Here is a 20,742-nt window from a genome sequence, read left to right as displayed (position 1 = left end):
TCATTAATTTAATACAACCGTCTTTTTTTAAAGCAAACAATGCAAAGAGGTCACTGCAGGGCCTGAGTGGCTTCCAAGATGCAAGTATTGCTTCACATACTTTGTTTTGCTGAGGCCCCTTCTGGCTGTTCTATAAAAGACATGAACTGAATGCTGTAGCTTGTTTTCCTTTGCTAAAACTACCTCATTCTTATGAAACGCAAGGAGCTGAAAGGTAAATGAACAATACTTGCATCACAAAGCTCTGCCTACATAAGCAGGTCTCCAGTGGAAGTCACTTGAAAGATGGAAGCAGACTTCTGCAGCCTCATCCCTGGCACAAAAACACTCACGGAGGCTCACTATTAGAGTAAGGCAGATCTATTTCAGCACCATAACATTTTATTAAACTACACTATCAAAATCACATTGATGGCAGGGAGAACGTTGCTATCAGTGCATGTTTTGTGTACTAAGACGGAATTCAGAGCCTGCAGCACTTGCTGAGGAAAAGGACGTTGAAACAGGATCCTTCGTAGCCAAAGAGATGGTAGAAAAAGTCTTCTACAAAAAGGAGGGCAGTCAGGGGCTAGCTGAAAGACCTAAGGGAAACGCTTCAAGTCAAATCAGTCAGGGGAGCTATTCTGTAAAGAGTTTACCTGTCACTGGTGTTGGTTAGCTGCCTCCGAGCTGTGAAGACGGTGACAAACAGCGCTTTCCAAAGAGCATCCCCTGTCCCTGCAACTGGCTGTTTGCAAAGCCACACAAATATTGTGTGCTGCTCCTTCGCTCGTGAACTGTGACGGACGCGCTCGAATACAACAGCTCGAAGTAGACTCCAGTTATAAAAACCTGCTTTGTCTCCTAGAACACACGATAAAAATCAGCAGAAATACATTCTATACAGAAGTTTAAAAAAAAAAAAGAAAAAGGTTGTTTCAAACAAATCTGGGAGTTCACCAGGTTGGAAGTTAAAAAGTCTTACTTCTAACACCTATACAGCTATTTCTAGTCTCCCCCTGCCACTGCTGTCAAACATGCCCTAGCAGCTGCTGGAAGCTGCTCTGTGGCCCAGGCAGGACACCTGGCAGCCTTGTTAAGCAAGGATCCTGAGGAGCAGGTCCTAAGAGGTTGTTTTTTGTGACGGGCCTTCCAAAGGGCTGCAAACAGAGGTTACTATGAAATAAGGCTCTTTTCAGTCTTCGTATGAAGACTCATCTCAGTGATGTGTTGAACAGTGGGCACGCGGTACAGCAGTTGTCTGTTCTACTGCTCAGAGGACAGGCTCGTGCCAGAGTGATGGAAGGCAAGGATAGTTTGCATTCAAGAGGAGAGGAGCTATATACATCGGTCCCAATGCGGTGGATCTCTCAAATAGAAGATCATTTTAAAGTAATGTTCTCAAGCCCAGCCAGCTGGGGTTCTGCTTCACAGAGGTGTTTGGCAGTGCATCGGCGTTTTGGGTTGTGTCAGTAACACCCATCCTTCCAGGAATCGTCCACAGTGTTCGGCGTGGTTTTTGCTGATTGAAGAAATCTGCTTTGGGAGACAAAGAATCGCTCACAGCTACAAGAAACAACGCTCACAGGGACCTCCTGGTGTACACAGGAATGTGTTGGAGGCTTTGGCTTACAATGGGCTTTTGGAGCACCTACCTGTCATAGGTAAACTGCAGCAGCCACCCTCCCACTCTCCCTCCCAGGTCTGCAGCTACTTCAGCAGTGACACATTTAACCTGCTGTGCTACATTATGAACACTATTGTCGGTCTTTCCTTATGCCAGAAGCCAGAATAAATACATTCTTCTGGCAATTGTGGCTAAATCCATGAAATAGAATCAGGCTGTATATAGAGTGCTGCTACAAGTTAAGCACTTAGCGTGTCTTGTCTTAAAGTAGACCTGATGCAGGTCAATGTAAGGCTACAAAGGGACATCTACGCATCAGAAAGTCACAGTATAGCAGTATTGCTTATCAATCTGATGTAGAATCAACTTCATTTCCCATTAAAAGTTTATATTAACACTGCAGTGCAAACAGCTATAAAAAGTAACCTTTGGTAGTTTGGTAGGGGATTTGTCACACATGGGAGTACAACAGATGGCTGGGGGTGATGGAATAAGAGAACGCTTAGCTCTAATGGCACAAAGCACTGTGTGCGTATTGTTGGTACAACCATTTTAAAGGCTGCTTTACTCCTTCAAGAGTTTATGCTCTAACTGAGGAGTTGTTGCTTCAGACTGTCTACAGACCTCAGCTATCCACTGTTTATATGGTGAAGTATCCAATCATAAAAACAGAAGAGTTAGGAATAATTGTTACAAAACAATCCCATTGCACCACGCTGAGTTGAAATACAGCCTCTCAATCAGCTCCTTGTGCAACAAGGACACAAATTATGGGTCAGGGATACTTTGAGTTTTGCTTTCGCCCTTTTGAAGAGGGTATGAGGAGGCATCAAGGTCAGTCATCTGGGAAGATTATTATACGACCAGTAAAGTGCATTCCTTAGTCTTTTGAGAAGATGTTTCCCTTCCTAAAGCCAGCGGTAAGCCCCAAATAAAAAGATGCCATAACATTCATTTGTTACACAAAGTTGAGCCCACGATTCAACATTTCCCCAACCAAGTGGCTTATGGGGCACAATCAGCTCTATTTTCGTGGCTCTCTTTTCAAAGAATGAATGAATATCGCTCTATAAAATGAATATCGCTCTATAAAGAAGATTTCTAATCTGGAATAAAGGCGAAGATTGAAGCCTGCAAGGCTTAAAGTCTTACCTCTTGGACGGCGGCGTCAGCTTGCTCCTGGGCACTGAAGTTCCTCCAACAGATGTGCGTGCTTTCATGGGTGAATTTTTTGCCACAGTGACCATGCTTCTAGTAGTGGAACTGCCTCCGGAAGAGCCTGTGCTAAGGGAAGAAGCCTGTGGCTTTCGAACTCCGCTAACAGGAGCTGTGTAACTGCAAGCCTTCACCGGCTGCCTGGGTGTTAACAGAGAGTTTGTGCATGATCCAGCTTTCATCGGTTGTCGCACTGTGAGGGGAGACTGCCCAGCACCGGAGGAATACCTGAGCTTACTGGGAGCCAGACCTAGAAACGGAATGAGAAATAACAACTCAGTATTTTGAGAGCATGTCAGGTTACTGGGCCTCTTAAGGGACTCCATATTTGTTAGGAAGTTTTATACAGAAAAGAAAAATGTGTAGAAACGTTGCACTGACTTGCTGATGGTTGCTGAATTCTTGAAAGTCGACTGCTGGGCACCTGCAGATCCGACTCCAAACTCCGACTGCTTCTCACAGACTCCAAAGCTCGAAGGCTCGTCCTGGCCAGGTTGGGCATGCTGTGCCGCATCTCCTCTGAAATCAAGAGCAAGCGCACCATTTGCTGCCTCTGGTAGCAACCAAGATGTATAACAGTATGGACTACGCCTAGAAAAATCCACGTCCTTAAGGTAGGCAGTTGTGTAATTAATGACAGTCAACTACTCCCAATAAAGAGCAGCACTTGAAATGAACGCCTCAAAACAAGACACATGTTTCAATTATCTGATCTCAAAAGCTCCCGACAGGCTCACCTTCGCTGTTGGCATACTTCAGCCGGTCTTGCATTGGGCTTTGCACAGATCTCCGCGGGGGACGGATACGAGAAGCGGAGGCCCTGCTATAGTCTGCACTGGAAGAAGGGGACTGACATCTGGGGGAGCTGAGCGGAGATGGTGAGTATCTGTGAGCACTGCGGTACGACAGGGAACAGTCGTAATCATCCTCGTCCTCCAGGCTGTACGTGTCGAACTCCTGGTCGCTGTAGGTACCCCTGCGCAGGGAGTGCAGGGAGGCACTGGAGCTGCGACGCGACACGGACGCTGAGCTGGAGGCGCAGTCCTGGCGGAGACCTGCAGGTGGGTGGTAACACAGCTCCAAGTCATCCGACATCACAGCAAAGTCTACCCACCCGTGTGCAACACTACATCAGGAGCAACGCTTCCTCTGGTCGGTCATTTCACTTTAGAAGGAGACCTGGGCTAATATAACTACCTCAGCAAAGACATTCTCAGCATACTGGATCTCTAAGCTGGAATAGTGTCACCTATATCAGCACTGTTTCATCAGAGCAAAGGGTCAATATTCAAAATGACCCAAGTTACTCTTTATGTCACACGCATGAGTAGCAACGCTTGCAGACTATGCATCACTATGCAAGCTGTTATGTAAAACACATACATGATTCTAATAGACACAGCATGAATATTTTAGTGCAATTAACTGTGCACCCACCCGCATTTCAACAGGTTGAAGTGCAGATTTGAACTTTTGCCTTGCAAATGAATAAACACCTGCTATTCATCGTGTGCATCTGCCTGGCTTCCTTTTAGCTCCTCACCCAACCGGTGCCTTTAGAGAAGCTCTCCTGCCTCACAGAACACAGCCCGCTTCTTACCAGTAACTCACTTTGCAAACTGGATGAAGGGAATTTTTAAAGCCATGAGCCAGCTCACGTTCTGAAATACTTCTTTCTCTCTGCAATGTGAAAAGAGTTCAATTGGAAGGAAAACAGAACTTCTGTCTTACTTCCTGTGAATCCAATGACAAATTTGCAGAGACCAATAGATCCAACTGCTTTGCTCCACCTCGATCTTCAATTAGGAACTTATTCAAATCACACTGAGGTCAAAAGAAATTCACCAACGGTTTGATGGGAGCTGCACTGGGGCCCTGAAATCCCCCCACGCTGTGACACAGATGCTTTACGCTCGGCTGAATCTGCAGAGCCATCTCTGAGCATTTTACCAGAGAAGAGCCTAAGTTGGAACTTCAGCTCTTTCAGTTTTAGTAATCTCAAACTCTGGGTTTTACTCAACACAGCAGCAAATGCAACTCACACCATCTCAGCCAGCTTCCAATGTGATTTCAGAGCGCAGTCAGGCAGCTTTGCTCCAAAAAGAAATACACTTACAAGGAAAACACTTTGCTGGGTTATTGTTTCAGCTGGATCACTTCCCCAAACCCACACGTGCTGCACCACGCGTATTTGAGAGGCGGTCTGGGATAGAACACTTTGAAGGCTGAAGGCTGCTGGTATGTTTAACACGGTTGGGGTTTCGGATAATACCTTCAAGAGTATCCTCTGCTCTAAGGAGGTTTAATCTGGAGAATGCTGCACCACCGCCAAGTTTTAAGTGGCAATTTCTGGCAAGGAAGGCCTTGCAAAACACAAACATCTCCAATGATCCATTAAACCCTTTTGTTGTTGGGGAAGAGAAGAGCAGTTGAAACACACCTACTTTGCTCTACGATTCTAAAACCGTACCACATAGGAAATTGCTGTCACGTACTTTCTTCCTGAAGGCGTGCCATAACCTGGACGTCAGTCAAGTCCTGCAGCTTATATCCCATCGAGATGGAGTCATCAGATGTGCTCAGCTCGCTGTCCACAGATGACTGTGAGCTCAGTGCAGAATGCATGCTTAAATAACCTTCAGGAGGGAAGAAGAAGAACAGAACATCAGACATCCAAGTCCAAAACAAGGATGAGCAAAAGAGCATTTATCCCCGTACTAATAACCAGTGCAAGTACAAAGCTGAGTCTAGTGGAAAGAATGAAGAAGTCAGCAGTGACACAAGAGTGCAACACCCAGCTTTTTAACCTGCAGTTCTAAGGAGGCAGCTGGTGGTCTTTGGGTAGGGAAAAACTTGTCACCTCCTGGACAGAAGGCAACACAGACGTTACTGCTAAGTTTGAGCTTAGAAATAGTTTTCCTAAGGTCTGTGTTCATTCTTCCTGCCTGTTTTGAGAAAGGGACACCTACTGATCTGGGTATTAAGCAGAAGCTGCAGGAAGTGTCTGCCAGGGGGTCAGCGGGCAACCAAAGGAGAGGAAGGATCCAAGCGTCTTTCACAGTATGGCACGTCAAAAATCAGTCATGCAAATTGCTTCTGTAAAGCACAGTTTATGTGGGGTTACCTCCTGATCATCCCTGAGATTCATCTCCTTCCTTCCTCTTATCATTAGCTTCATTTTCAAAGTGTAACATTCCTGATACCAACCGACCTCACATGAAAGACAAGGAACCTTTCTTTTATTACAGATAAAAGAAGTTGATTTAAAGCTCTTTTCCCCTGAGAATTCAACTTGTGAATATAACGAGGTGCATGTGCATCCTTCTGTTTACTAACAGAGGCTGATGTCAGTTTCTATTTACAGCAGATCTCCTGCAGCTGGGAAAACATACATCTGCAAGGCACTGCACTGTTTCCAAAAAGGTTCATTCAACACCAAGTTTCAAGCCAGAAACTGTTAGCATGCTTTGTTTTTAAACATGCAAATTAGGATACAGTGATCTCCACAAAGGGAAAGAGAAGGACAAAAAAACAAGGAAGATTCTTTTGATAAGGAACCAAGAGGCAAAGCTTTTGGACTTGAACAGACCGTGAACTGCATCGGGATAAATGATGCTCCTTAACAGAGCCTACATAAACCCTTCAGGCAGCAGCTTACAAACAAACGCAGCCTAGAGGCCAAGGCACTGAGGAGCAGCTTTGTGATCATACAGGCAGCCTTCCAAGAGGAATTCTGTTGGAGCTGCCTCTGAGTTAGGAAATCCTACCCCGAACACAACTAAGTCCGATGAAGAGCTTTTGCTCTTTGTGTTCAGTTGTTGACTCACCCCATTTAAAGACATGCCCTGGAGGCTGCACCTTCTCTAACACAGCACAAGGCTTCTTTTTTTGGTTGCCCACATGAACCAGTATTTTCAAAAGAAGCTTCACAGGCTTTAGAAAAAGCACAACACACACACAAAACCCAACCAGAATCCAAGTTGCTTTACAGAACTAATACCTACACGTGATAACACTACACTAACAATAACATTATTCGAGACCAAAGCGGGCCAGTTCAAAAACATATTAAATGCTCTAAAAACAAACCCACAATACGGCTACACGACATTCAGCATGCAAGGAGGTTTTCTCCCACGTAATAGATGAAATCTGGGTAAGAGAGCAAATTAAAGTGAGAAAACCCCATGGGTGGACTTACAGCTCTTGCCAGTTTTTCCCTGTGTCCATTAGTAACACTCCTTGCATTTTAAACACCACAGGTTGCACTGCTCTACTGTCATGCCATACCTGAGCTGCCACAGGTTAGTAGTGCTTTGTTAGTCGATTTGAGATGCCCAGGAGAGTTTAGTGCATTGCTACAGGAGCCTGTCTCTGTATTCAAATTATGTGCGCTTGGTGAGGCCAGAGGACTGCAATACAGGTTTTTCCATCTACTGGCTAGAAGGAAAAATACAGAAAAGCCACAAAGGTTATCAAACCGTGTTTCAAAACAAATAGTAAAAGATAAAGAAAGGCATTAAGGTCAAACAAGACTATCAAATGTCGGAGAAGACGGACTTGGACTGAGGCAACCTGCTGGCAGCAGGGAAGAGGTGCAGGCAGCAAAACAGCACCCGGTCCCTTGAGCACCTCTCCCCTCTGCCTTGTTTTGTTGCTTCTGAAGAAATCCAGGAATAACTTCTGACAAACTGTGCTCTGAAGATGCTCTGCATTCCCACATCTTTCAATGCTGGTCTTTAAAGGCAGCTGTTTTCATAAATGGCCATCACTGTTACACCTTCATTGTAAAGAGCCTCACTGAGCTTCGTGTTTTATTTTGAATTCCAAACGACTCGAATCGAATCAAATACATCAAACCATAAAAAGCTGTGACTTTAGATTAAAAGGAGAGAAATCAGGATGAAATCAACAGCCATTCTGAAACATTCATTCAGTGCACAGACTTGCATGCGAGTTACAGCAACACTCCAAATAAAGGCAGGTAGCAAAACTGGGCACATCCATGCTCACTGAAATACGCAGCTGCAACACTCGGGTAATGGCTCTGTGTGATCTGCATGTATCCGAACTGCCCACCAGACCCTTGCAATGAGAACAGTAGCAAGGAAAATTAATGAGGATTCACTATATAAGCAGCTGTCCCTCCACTAACACATATTAACTGCTTTATTTTAAAAGGAGTGGGAGCACCAATAAATCCCAACACATTTTGGTGAGGAAGCAAAGAGTTAATCAAATGAGCCCTCGCTTCAATTGTTAAGCACAGATGTTTTATAGAAGCCAATGAAGTCTGAGAACAAACCACAGTTATCTTAAATCAGGAATGTCAAGGTTAAACAGCTGCCTGTATAGGAAAGCTGTGTGGTAAAGACCCACAACACAGGAACACATGACGTGTTCTCTTTAGCCAAGGCACTGATGGGTCTGTCTGTAACTCAGTGTATTCCAATCTGAATCCAAACCAGGAGCATAGAAAAGACAAAGGTGGGATTATCCACCAGCTGGTTTCCAGGTGATGTACTAAAGATACGTAGAAATATAACAACCTCCTCCCTCATGTAATGGAGTAAACTACGCACCCAGCCCAAGAGCTTTCACGTCAGAGAACTGTTAATGTGGGATTGATCCTTCTGTGCTCTGAGAAACATCCCTGCACCCCATTTTAGGGGAGGGTAAAACTGAAAGAAAGAATAGCTGCCCAACATATGGCATTTCTTCAAGTTACAGATTTTAATACTGATTTATCCTAAGTTCTTAGCATCAGACAACTATCTTACCCAGGTAATAACAGTCAGAGAGAGCAAAAATGACCAGCATTGGAAACAGTCAGCCATACCAGAACTTTTCATGCTTTAATAATCAATTTAATATAATCACTTACCCCCAAACCACGTATTTTTATAATCAAGGTCTCTAAGTATCAATAGGCCCAAGTTAGGAGTTTGAAAGCCCTGAAATGTCTTGCAGTGGTTTTAGGGTCTGTCCATAAAAAGACGCAGAGGGAAGACACAAAAGTTCGGCTGTTTAGTCTGTCACCTGTAAGCAGCATGACACGCTTACAGAACAAACTTACCTTCTCCAGCTGATAGGGCAATACACAGTGCTGTGCAAGCACACAGCAAGAACACGACAACCCAACGTGCTGCCACCACAGATATTCTGCAGTGAAGCGACCGCAGACTCTTCTTTTATTGCTCCTCAAGGATAGAAAGCAGGCAGGTGGAAATGAAAGAGGCGATGCTTGTGGCTTACATACCTTGGTCCAGCCTGCTGATAAGAGTCCGGCAGGCGGCTTCAGTCTCAGGGCTGGGATTGTCCAGCACCTGCCGGCACCACTGCAAAGGCGAGCCTGTCTTGTGATTGACAGCTGATTTCCTTGGGGACACGTACAGCCTTCGGGAGGAAGTGACAGTAACAGCACTCATTAACTCATGCACACAACCGCAGGAGCAGCACTTACAGAAGCAACAAAGTCACCCCGGCAAAGGAGAAGGAAAAGATTAACCTGCAAACTATGACCCATACAGCAAAGTGATTGGCGTGGCAGTTAAACTCTAATTCAGATACAGCTTCTTCTGTCATAGAATGAGATGACAAAGGCTGGTAAGGATGAGGAGCTAATTTCATCTTTATCTTCTTTTAGAAGTCTAACTGCTTTTTATGGTTTGCTGGTTTAAACACACACAAAAAAGCACAGCTCTGTATTGGGATAAACCATTTAGTTACAAGCTTTAGCAACCCTTAAACAACTAGAAAGTAGAACCATACACCGACTTTCCTTTTGTTAATGTTATGCAAGCTCTTCCAAAGGCTAAGCTTTTGATAGCTGTAATGCACCTAGCATCATTTTGCACATACAAACAGGATAAGCCTTATGTATAACCAGATTTAATCAGCTTACAGTCGTGGATGACTTACAGCTGATCACGTGTAAAGCAGCACCTTAACCATTTCAGAAGCACACCGCTGCTCTCCAGCCAGGTCAAAAGGAAAGCTCCCTGCACGCCTTCACACATGCTTTACTTCACCATTAGAGTCCCACCCAAACAGCCCGAATTGAGTCTGTCTCATTCCTCAGCTGACAGCTCTATTGGCTACAGATGGTCTCGCTTATAAATTAACTAAACCCAATTAAGTACGGACAACTCCATTTTTCAGAGCGCTGCCAGGCAATTTATAGGAGACGTCTTCTGAGGAATCCTGGCTTGGTTTCACGGTGTCTGTTTTGCTCTTTGCCTTTTTAGCAGCTCTGGGAAGGCCGCAAGTTGCAAGGCCTAACGCAAAGCTCAGAAACAGACACAGAGCAAACAGGCCCGGTTTGATACATCAGGATTTGCTGTGTAATTCATCAGACACCAATGAGATTTTCTATTGTGCCCGTAAAGAAATCCTTGGGCAATGCACGCTTTGTTCCTCCTCAGTACTGCCCGTGTTTTGTTGTCCCATACGAAGCATCCCGGCTGATTCTGAACGTACCGCCTTATAGAAGGGCCCCGAGAACCTCAGAAATACTGTTATGGCAACTTGCTGATATTGCACACTTTGCTATAAAAGCTCCCTCACCTGCAGCACCAGTAGCTAGAGCTGATCTAAATATACTACACAATATCCACCTGGGATGCAAGGAGAACCTGAGGTAGCTAAATACATTCAGAACAACGTAGATGCACATGTACATCCTAAGGTACACCTAAATCCCTCTAAACCACATGCAATTCAAGGCACTCACCTTCTGCTCCTTTCACATCAGCTGATTCAGACCTATGGCTGTGCTTCTGCTGTGCCAGCACCAAACCTAACGCTGCTGTGCAAGTTACTGCTGCTAACTCAGTTGTCGGCAAGGAAAGATGACAGAACTAACTACTGCATGGCCTCTGGAATATACTGAGCAATGGCCTCTGGAACATACTGAGCAACTGCAGCCCTCCCCCAGCCCTGTCTCTGTGATATTGAGTTGGTGCAACACCTGAACTCTGCACGGGAACCACACCACCATTTGATGGAACTTCTCCCATAGCTCTGTGGCTCTCTGTGATGTACAAGCAGCTAACAACAACATCATCCTGACCCAAACAGGAGACAGCACCAAGGCGATGGCGCAGCCAATTTGCAGCTGAAATTCAGGAGTTGGGGAATGGAAGCCTTGCAAGGCGCAGACGTAACAGCCACACGGGGGTTCCCAGAAGAACACACTGGGAAGTTTGCTCAAAGTTCCATCTTAGACTTGTTCTTCATCCTGATGGTGAATAAAGAGATGCATGGAGGAGGCGTTGCTGCTCACTCCAGCAATGGAAAAACGTGAGTCAAAAGGGACAGGAGCAGAAAGAGCCTAGTCTAGGAAGCAGAAAGAGTGAAGTCCAACCTCTTCAATACTTCTGCTATTTGTTTGTCCCTTTCATGCAGTGCCACGCTCATAGCAACACTTTGTGTTCCAGGGGTGGCTGGAATCCGAACTGCAATTGCAGTTGCAACTGCAATTCCCAATCCAATTGGCAAAGCGAGGGACCACTGGCAGAGCACAGAAGCGGCAGCACCAGAGTGCATAACAAGGCACCCAATGCAAAGCACGGCACAAAGAACAACGAGCTACATTCACAGACAAAACACACAACGCCGCCGCTACGTGGGGGGAGCCGGCAGGGATGACAAACAAGGCAGAATTTGCCTATCTGGTGAGCTCCTCTCTGCCTGCCCACAGCTGGAGAGCTGACATGCAGGAACGAGGAGCGGGCTGGAAACCAATATACAGGGCAGGGCCCAGTGCAGCCAGCAGCACACGATGCCCACGGCCACCCGATTGGCTTCAGGGAGATTTACAATTTTGAACAGCTATTTGAGAAAGCGACCTGAGGAAACAAGTCAAGGGACAGAGACCCGGCAGTACCGAGTTACAGTCAGCCCGTGCGGTGCCCTACCTCATGTTTCACTGCACGCACCCATCCCAGCCCTGTTTGTACGTTACACAAGGCAAGCCCCGCTGATGCCCCGTGCTTATGGGAAGGTGGGCCAGAAGGATTGTGCTGGTACAGCTGTGGTAGGGATGGGAGAAGGCAAAGCCACCGTCAGCTTCCCAGATGCTGCTCCAAGTCAGAAACACCCACATATACACGATGCGCTTCAATCGCAGCTGCAGGTTGTTTTTCCTTACATGTAATACTTTAACTGACTGCCAGAATAACAACACAGGAAGCTGTTCACTCCGGCTAACGCGCTGCCTGACATATCTGGTTATTGCTGCTGTCCAAGCCGTACAAAATCCATCCAATCAGCAAAGCCAGCTTATTAAAGTTGATCCTACATCCGTATAGCATTAGGGGGGTTTTCTGTTTAAATAAGAAACCCACAGACCTACTGCAATCCACTGCCCAGCATCTGCTGCCTCAGACCCCTGGGTAAATCCTTAAGTCACAGCTACTGCACGAGCAGGAATTACTCTCAAACTTCAGCTTGTTTTAGCAGGGTGCTGGAAATTCACCCGCTGCTTTATCAAACAGGCTGTAACGGAGGCAGCTGGCAGAGTCCCACAGAGTAAAGGGCAGTTAAGGATGACATCATTGATCTGTTTCAGATGACATCTCCGAACAAAAGAAACCAGCTAACTGCAGAGAAACCAGGGTCAGGAAATGGAAGCCTACTGTCATCTTAGGTACCACCAAAGGCCACGGCTTTTCAGAGCTCCGAGCTGGCTGTTTGTATTAGCAAATCTTTATTGAAAGACAACGTGTGATGCTTATGCATAAGGAGTTTAAAAACTCCCTGCATTATCTATAAACACGTTAACAGGGAAAGCAAACTTTACACACGTGCTTCAGCAGCTTAAGGGGGAAAAGTTCAGCCTCAGAGCTCAACTCATTCAGGGGAAAAAACATTCTGGAACAGCAGGCTTAAAATAAGAACAATCACTACTGGAAGTTGCATTCTTGCTGCTGAAATCAAAGCAGCGCATAGGAACCACGTTCCACCCTGTAACAACAATAAAGACTGTGTGTTTAACCAGAGGAACCCACACTGCAATCTCTACATACTCCCCAAGTTTCAAAGTACGTACCAGCTATCTTCTTCTTCGTTGCAGTTCTCAAGTTCCAGCACTTTCACTTCATCCAGAGCGGTGTTATTCAAAAGGCTTGCTAGATCTCCACTTTTTTCATTGGGATTTTGTTGGTTTATTTTAGCCGTGGACTCGGTACCTGCAATGAGCAGGTTCCCCATCAGCTCCGTGCTACCACCGCTATCCACACGCGACAAACACCTCACGTTATCATCAGTCTCCACCTCCACCTTACACGTGTCGGACGGCAGCTCCTCAGGAGCGCTGAGGCAGCCGTACTGCGTTTGGGCACCCGTGTCTTTTTTGAAGCAGTTGTTCTCTCCCTCCTCTCTTCGGATTTTGCTCAGCTTGCTGTGCAGATCCGCCATGATTTGCAATTCCTGCTTCTCCGCCATCGCGTTGATGCTGTTGTTAATTTCCATCCCGTTGAGCCCAGAGTCGTGGTTATCCACGCCGGTTCGCATCTCGCTCTGCAGAGCTGTGCCAAGCACGCTCCTGCGACTCCTCGTCCTCAGGTGCTGGTTCTGGATCTCCAACCTCCTCACCAGCTCCTGCAGCTTCCGTACCTCCTCCAGCTCCGGGCCCACCTCCCTGGGTGCAGGCTCAGTGCCGGGGCCCATGGCGGAGCTCTGCGTCGGCCCTCGCCCCACGTCAGGCTCCAGAGCACGGTCCTGCTGTATGAGCGGGGCGCTGCCAGGAACCACCATCATCTGGGACACACCGCTCCGCTGCGAGACAGGAAAAACACGTCAAGCCTTCAGAACCGTGCACGGTATTGCAAAGAAACTTAAACAACAAAAGTGACGACTTGCTTAAGAATAAGCCAACGATATCAGAGCGAAGGTGAGTAAATGGCAAAATCTAGCAAGAAAAGAAGAGATTAACACCTTTTAGGAGGAAGTTTTTCACACAGAGGGTGGCGACGCACTGGAACAGGTTGCCCAAGGAGGCTGTGGATGCCCCATCCCTGCAGGCATTCAAAGCCAGGCTGGACGTGGCTCTGGGCAGCCTGTTCTGGTGGTTGGTGACCCTGCACACAGCAGCGGGTTGGACCTGGATGATCGTTGTGGTCCTTTTCAACCCAGGCCATCCTATGATTCTATGAACGCAAGGCCTTTGCTCACATGCCCTAATCGCTGCTTTACACAGCTCGGGTGTGTAAGTGCTCTGCCGCAAATCAGAGCAGATAAAAGGGCGTCGATTTCCTCACGCACAGCAGTTCAGCTCCCATCCGCTTTCAGATGAACATACACGAGAAAAGCACCGAACCAGCAAAGTCGGGAAACGCAATTAGCAAAGTCCTGACGTCAGACAATGACAGCACCAAGCAAGCGGTAAAAACAGCCTTTGTTCGCTCCCAGGTTTCCCCCGCAGAAACACACACACACACACACACACACACACACACACACACACACACTGTTTGTAGGCACCGCTGTGCGCCGACACGGACAGGATCCCCAGGTTTCCCCCGCAGAACACACACACACACACACACACACACACACACACACACACACACACACACACACACACACACACACACACACACACACACACACACACCGTTCGTAGGCACCGCTGTGCGCCGACACGGACAGGATCCCGAGCGGTGCGTGGCGCTGAGCACCACCGCCGTGTTACCGGCACGTCGCAACCCGAGGGACGGCGGCAACCGCTCTGACGGCAACACAGCACCAAAACGCCGGGTAAGCAAATCGCAGCACGGATCGGGCACCCCGCTAAGTTTTATAGGGAGCTGCCATCTCCGGTCGGGAAGCACGCCAGGGCCAAAGCAAGCCGCAGATGCGCTCGTGCTCAGCAGAAGCCACGAGGTGCTGCGTTCAGCTCCACGCACTGAGCGAGTACGGGAACACCGGCGTTTCCGAACCGGCCCCTCCCGCACGCAGCGAGTCACGCAGCGCCCGGCCCGCAAGGCGTCCGCTTCCCCGGCTGACAAAGGGAGCGGCGGGGCACCAACCGCTCCGCGCCGAACGGCGGGGAAAGAGCGCGGCGTGACGGACCGACCCCGCAGCGAGGCGCCCGGAGCTGCACGACGGGACATCCGGGTGCGGCCGGCGGGGCGCTCCGAGGGTGCGGAGGGAACGAGGGGGCGCGGGGAACCGGCACCGCGGGGAGGGGCCGCAGAGACGGGCTGGGCGCGGCCGGCCCCGCCAAACCGAACGGAACCGGGTCCGGCCCGGCCGAGCCCGCAGCTCCAGCGCCGCTTCCCGCCCGCCCCCCCACACGTACCTGCGGGCCGCCGCCGCTCCTTCCTCCGGCGACGGATGGAGCCCCGCGGCCGGGCGGGAGAACGGCAACGCCGCCGCGCGCGCATTCGGGCCTCGGCCACGCCCCCTTCCCTCGCGCCGGCGCGCGTGCGCGGGGCTGAGCGGGGCGCGCGGCCGCGGCCCCCGCGGGGGTCCCGGCGGGTCTACGGTGTCCAGCGGCCCCGTAACGGGGCTCCCTCGGGCCGAGCGGGATGGAGGGGGGTGCGGCCGTGATTCAGCTTGGAGGGGCCGTTGCCGCGGTGACGAGCTTGTGGCCTTCACGTGTGCTTGGCTGGTTCAACGCGAAAACAGTAACGTCACTTGAGATGCACGCGAGCCACGGCTTTATTAGAGGTGTGTATTGATGTTACATAACCGCTATAGGACCATATAGAGCCAAAGAGATGGTGCAAAACATACAGCGAGTGAGCTTGTACCACAGAAGGCCACACACCCACCAGGTAGTGCCAAATACTGCATTCCCACTGATAAGCTCCTCAAAAGGGCATCTTTAATGCAGGCCTCTTCTGTTCAGTGTCATCCCTTAACATGTGAATGATAGCAATGGAGGTTGTAGACCGCATGGTCTGTCGTTGTTGGGCCTCCTGTTGTGCTGTGTGTAACAGAGCTTCCGAATTCCCCATCAGACACGGCTTCCAGGTCTCTTGCTGAAGCTTGCTTTTAGCAGAGCCGTTACCATTTCAGCTGGAGTTCCTCTCCTGGACCACCTTTAAGGTCACGCTTACGGCCTGCTTAAGTAAATGGCTGTGGCCTAAAATAAAGCTATGGAGCGCTGGTGCTGTAGAACCGCTAACTTGCTAAGCTTTTGCATGCATGCCAGCTTCCATCACTAAGAGCATAAAGAATTACCTGCCTAACAATAGTCTGCTTAGAGCTTTTGCCATCCCCTATTGGCATGTAAGAGCTACTACAGAACTGGTGTTTTCCTAATGCTTTAAAAGAGAAGACAGTAACTCTGTAGGCACATTCAGAGCCGCACATTTAAGGCACAGAGCTTCCAGCGTTCAACCTTCTTAATCTCTCAGCGTCTGAACTAAGGGCTAAAATGATGCAGCTCTGACTTCTAGTTTGTACAGCACCTGCTGTACTGGAAGGTCAGTTTTGTCAATGAGCATTTGTGATGTAAAGAACTTAGAGGAATCAAAGAGGCACTGCGGCAAGTCTTGGTGAGGTGGGGGTAAATGCAGACATCAGTCAAGCAGTGTTCCTTGTCAGGGGAGCCAATTGAGATCCTGGTTCTCTGGCACATGCTGTATTGCCACTGGACACCTATTTCAGAGGCCAAGTGAACAACCCTTTCAGTTGGCAGTTTATCTCCCCCAGCAGACAGCAGACACACAAACTGCTGAAGGAATCCACTAGGGAGTAGGAGGAGAAGGGAAATTAAAGCTGACACACAAAAAAGTGAATGGAGTGAGTCCGCAAGCGCTCCTGAAAAACCCCATGGAAAGCAAGCAGAAATCAGGCAGAAGCTATTTCTATGCAGAATTTGGGGGGTGAAAGAAGCAGAAATAGGCTTTGCTAGGAGCTAAATTCAAACCCTCCCAAGAATCCAAATCTGGCATTTAACGCTTCTTATAGATGCTTCGTGCCAGCTGACATGCACTAAGCTGCAACCTGACTGCAGAAATGAACGAAAAAGAAATCATCAGAAAAAGGTTTCTTGCAATTAAATTAAATAGACCTAAGGAGCCCTGCCTGGTTTCCAGCACAGGAGCTATTTGGAATCTTAATGAAGTTAAAGGCAGGTGGAAGGGCTCCGAACCTTTGGAAAATAAGCCCACCTATCTTTTATAGATGCCACTGCCTTGTCTCGTTAACACTGGCACTTGTCTTGCATGCAGCTGACAGCATAAGCTAGCAGATGTTAAACTCATTCATTGTGATGAGGCAGTGAGAGGGAAAACAATTTGCAGAAGAGGGAAGCAGGAATTCTGCTATCTTAGCCGGTCAGGAACTGGTAGATATATTCTGATATGTGCTGCTGAGGACTTTCCACTGGCTGCCTTCTCCAGCTTTGCAAAACCCTGCAAGCAAATAAAGAGAAGGTGAACACAGGAGCTGAGTAGCACACAAAACACGGCATTACAGAGGTCAGTGGAGCAGATGAACATGCAGGAAGGGGATGAAGACTAGCTAGTCACATTGCATTATGAGATGAACAAAGCAGCCACGTACATGGTGAGGCAGGTGCCTCGTTCCTTCCTCCTCTCCATCACAAGGCAGAGGAAGGAAAGGAGGCACCTTATCATCATTTCAGTGCACTGGCAGCATTTCCAATTGCCGCCGTGTCGATACATACCCCAGCCAAACTATCAGATAAAACAAAATGCTGTCCAGTTTAATTCCTTGTTACTTCATCAACAGAGTGTTGACTCTTTAGTTTTCCAAGCACTTTACCCTCAGAGAGGGCTCTCTGCCATTTTGTCTCTCAAATCAGCCCGTCTTCTGCTTGCTTCTGGGACTAGAACAGTCTATCTATCACATTATAACCTAGTTTCTGACTGAGACCCCTGGGGCCAGCTGGAACATATTTCTAGCTAGTCTTGCAACAAGGGTCACAACTTCCCACTGAAAACCCACTGAAAAATTCAGTGATTATGAGGGTTAAATGCTCTTCACTCAGTAAACACTACCTGAGCTCTCTCGTCCAGTCCTGTATGCTGACACCACAAAGGAGGACTCACCTAGAAGAGTTTCTCGTAGCACTTGTCACAGTGGACAATATCCCGGTGGATGAATATTTTATCCAGAAGGTCTCCCATTGCTTTGTGGCAAATTCCACACTGCCAAAGAGAAAACAGGGTGGTTGAACAGTAAGCAATGCACAACATGCTGACATTAGTGCGATGGGGGCAGATAAATGAACAATCTCTCTTCCATTTTTGCAGGTATGAAGATGCCAAAGCGGTGACTTTTGCAACTAAACATCCTTATGACAGACAGTTGGCACTGCAGCCTTCATTCATTCACATGCCCCCCATTTCCAGAGGCTCCGCAAAGTTTGAGAGATCCAGCAAGCTCCACACTGGTGAAAAAGGCCACAAAGCAGTGAGTCTAACACAGGGACATGAGGGAAGAGTGTTGCTAACTACCAGATGACAATTTATAGGCATTTATGTGAAATGAAAATCTGGGGACACAAAAACATCTGTGACTGCATCACTGTGGATGTGAGTGTTTAGCACAGCCTATAGAAGTTAAACAAAGATTCAGAATTTGCACCACCTCCCACCAGTCTACTTCGCAGCAGCACAGAATAGGCCATCAGCAGGTTTCATTTACCCTGAAGCAGTATTCGTGGCAGTAGATGTTAAGGTGTTCTATTATGATCTTAGGGCAGTCTCGGATCTCACGGCTGCAGTAAGTACAAACAGGTTCACTGGACCTTTGAAAGAACAGAAAAGTGAATTCCTGCACCGTGGTGCCCATGTATCACAAACAGTTTCTTGTCTCATCACTGGTAACGAGGTCTCTTAACACCAGCACTGCTCCACACCAGATTCCTGCTTCTACAGGTATTTGACTGTACCAGGTGACAGTACGGAGGAACAGGTGATAACTGAGGGATGCAGAGATAAGAACAGCAGGGCGGTACAGAGCTTTAAGCCAATGTCACCGTGTTTTCTGATGATCACTTAAATTCCATGCTATGATTTCACCAAACGCATCCCAATACTCTACATGCGTTAGTCATTTCTTCTCAACAGTGCACCAAAAACCCCTACACAGCCCCAAGCTCTCCTACCTCTGCAGGGGAGCACTGGACACGTATCTGTGGTGGCTGTAGGTTCCTCTCTCCAAATCAGTCAGATCTACAAGGCTACCATTAGAGACAGAAGAAAACGTCAGCACTTGACAGTTATACAGAGGAGGAACGCCGCAGATGGGATCATTAATGATTAATCTTCAAGTTCTAACTGCAGCGTCCCAGCTGCCTGCTCCTTGGAGAAAAGGAGGGTCCTTCCAAGGTAAAACTGTCAGCAGCAGTATCTCCATCTTTGCACTCCATGCTGCACACCCTGTGAAGGGGTGGCTGTATCCTGCCCCTAGTTCCATCACAGCCACGGGTGGGCCAGACTCGCTCTCAGAGATCCAAACAGATTTGCACAGAACAGGTACCTCCAAGGGTAGGCCAAAGGGGCAGCAAAGATCTGGGGGCTGCTGCACCCATGTCAGATCTCTGAGAAATGCATCTGGCTGCTGCTGTCAACAGAGAGGCAGTATGTGGGTAGCACGGCTGGGAAACTGGGGAAGTACCCAAAAATGGGGCCCCTATGAGCACAAGCATGGAGAAGAGGGATAGATCCATCCTCCAGTCTGCTTCCAGCCACATGCTGCCACCCACTTACTCCTTGCTAGCCAGGAAAAGGCAAGAAGCACATCCTTGCGCTCACTTAGCTGAACGTTCCCTCTCCGTCTCCCATTTGCCTGATGTTTTTAGATGGTGCAGCAACATGCTTATCTTTGGCTGCTCAGATCTGCTTTTGCAGGCCTACGGGAAAGGCTAGAGATTTATGGAGTCTGTAATCAGCTCCCACAGCAATGCCAACGCAGCACTGCGGGAGGATAAATGCCAGCAGGGAGGCAGTGAATGTGGCATTAACTGACTGCCACGTCAGCGTAAGCAGGGCATACCCAGAACCACATTCTGCTCTCAGTCATATTGCTGTCAATCTGGAACTTATTTACCTGTGAGCAGAACAAAGGAACAAAGAATTTAGCCTCAGAGTGGCATCTTCTCATGAAAGACTCCTTGAGTGAGATCCCACAAACCCCACATTTCCAGACTTTTTGCTTCTGTGCGTAAATGTGCAATGAAGCCTGACAGTGCCAAATGTGCAGCCGAAGGAACTGCAGTGAAGTGTTTTTACTGTAGTCTTTCACAGGCTGACCTCACTAAGCGCAGGAGTTTAACCCCTCCACAAGGACTTGCAGGACACGAGTCCTCCTGTCACTGCAATGGGACAAGGCAGCACACTGCAGCATTGTAGTGACGTCTCTCTGGGTCTCCAAAGCAGTATTGCTGCCTTAGTAAAACTCTTTGCCCACCCAATGTAATAATCCCTCCAGGGCTAATTAGCTCAGGCACGGTGCCATGCTGACACAGTGCTAATGGTTCCAGCTTGGGAGCTTGCCTGGTGCGTTAGCTGGCAAAGTCATATGCTGTTTGTTTTGCACTTGTATATAGACACATGACCGACTGTCTCTGGACACTCCTCATACCTGCCATAGCGAGGGGAGGCTGATAGCTCACTGCTGTTGACGTACTCCTTCACAAAGAGGACCCCTTTTCTAGGAATAGATGGAAGCAGAGTGAGATGCATTTACATTATAAAAGGCTGAAACTAATGAGAGACAGCGCAAGGGACCACATGTGTGCGCTTGAACACATACTGCGTGCATGAAAAAGGAGTGAGATGCTGTTGTTCTCCAACAAATACTGAATATCAAGCATTCTTGCTTAATAACACCTAATATGCCCTCTAATTAACCCACCAAAACAAATCAATTTAATTAGAAAGAAAGGATGGATGCTATAACACTTTCATCCCGTTATCCCCTGTTTTGTAGGGATA

General features: G+C 48.0%; 2 protein-coding genes across 12 annotated transcripts in view; both read right to left on the bottom strand.

The window, feature by feature from the left end:
* Window positions 1-872: 872 nt before the first annotated feature.
* On the bottom strand, window positions 873-15,225 carry LOC140252284 (SLAIN motif-containing protein-like). 4 transcript variants are annotated; one of them, XM_072336775.1, is made up of 9 exons: window positions 15,126-15,225; window positions 12,873-13,600; window positions 9,081-9,217; window positions 7,112-7,261; window positions 5,317-5,457; window positions 3,559-3,876; window positions 3,203-3,340; window positions 2,759-3,071; window positions 873-1,518 (listed from the first exon to the last, which is right to left on the bottom strand). In XM_072336775.1, the coding sequence occupies exons 2-9, from the start codon at window positions 13,580-13,582 to the stop codon at window positions 1,449-1,451; spliced, it is 1,977 nt and encodes a 658-aa protein (XP_072192876.1). In that variant the 5' UTR covers window positions 13,583-13,600; window positions 15,126-15,225; the 3' UTR covers window positions 873-1,448. The 4 variants fall into 4 exon arrangements, with proteins under 4 accessions (XP_072192876.1, XP_072192877.1, XP_072192878.1 ...); XM_072336776.1 differs by having other exon boundaries at window positions 873-1,515; XM_072336777.1 differs by lacking the exon at window positions 7,112-7,261.
* Window positions 15,226-15,424: 199 nt separating this feature from the next.
* Window positions 15,425-20,742, bottom strand: part of ZNF185 (zinc finger protein 185 with LIM domain) — a 44,179-nt gene continuing 38,861 nt past the window's right edge. For all 8 annotated transcript variants that reach the window (XM_072336767.1, XM_072336766.1, XM_072336771.1 and 5 more), the window contains 5 exons: window positions 20,390-20,458; window positions 18,912-18,986; window positions 18,449-18,551; window positions 17,851-17,949; window positions 15,425-17,190 (listed from right to left, as the gene is read on the bottom strand). In XM_072336767.1, the coding sequence (XP_072192868.1) occupies window positions 17,851-17,949; window positions 18,449-18,551; window positions 18,912-18,986; window positions 20,390-20,458 (346 nt within the window). In that variant the 3' untranslated portion in view covers window positions 15,425-17,190. The remainder of the gene's footprint in view (window positions 17,191-17,850; window positions 17,950-18,448; window positions 18,552-18,911; window positions 18,987-20,389; window positions 20,459-20,742) is intronic.

The sequence above is a fragment of the Excalfactoria chinensis genome, chromosome 4 (genome assembly GCF_039878825.1).
Source record: "Excalfactoria chinensis isolate bCotChi1 chromosome 4, bCotChi1.hap2, whole genome shotgun sequence".
Taxonomy (NCBI): domain Eukaryota; kingdom Metazoa; phylum Chordata; class Aves; order Galliformes; family Phasianidae; genus Excalfactoria; species Excalfactoria chinensis.
The sequence above is the reverse complement of the archived record's forward strand: the minus strand, read 5'-3'. Positions and strand labels throughout refer to the sequence as shown.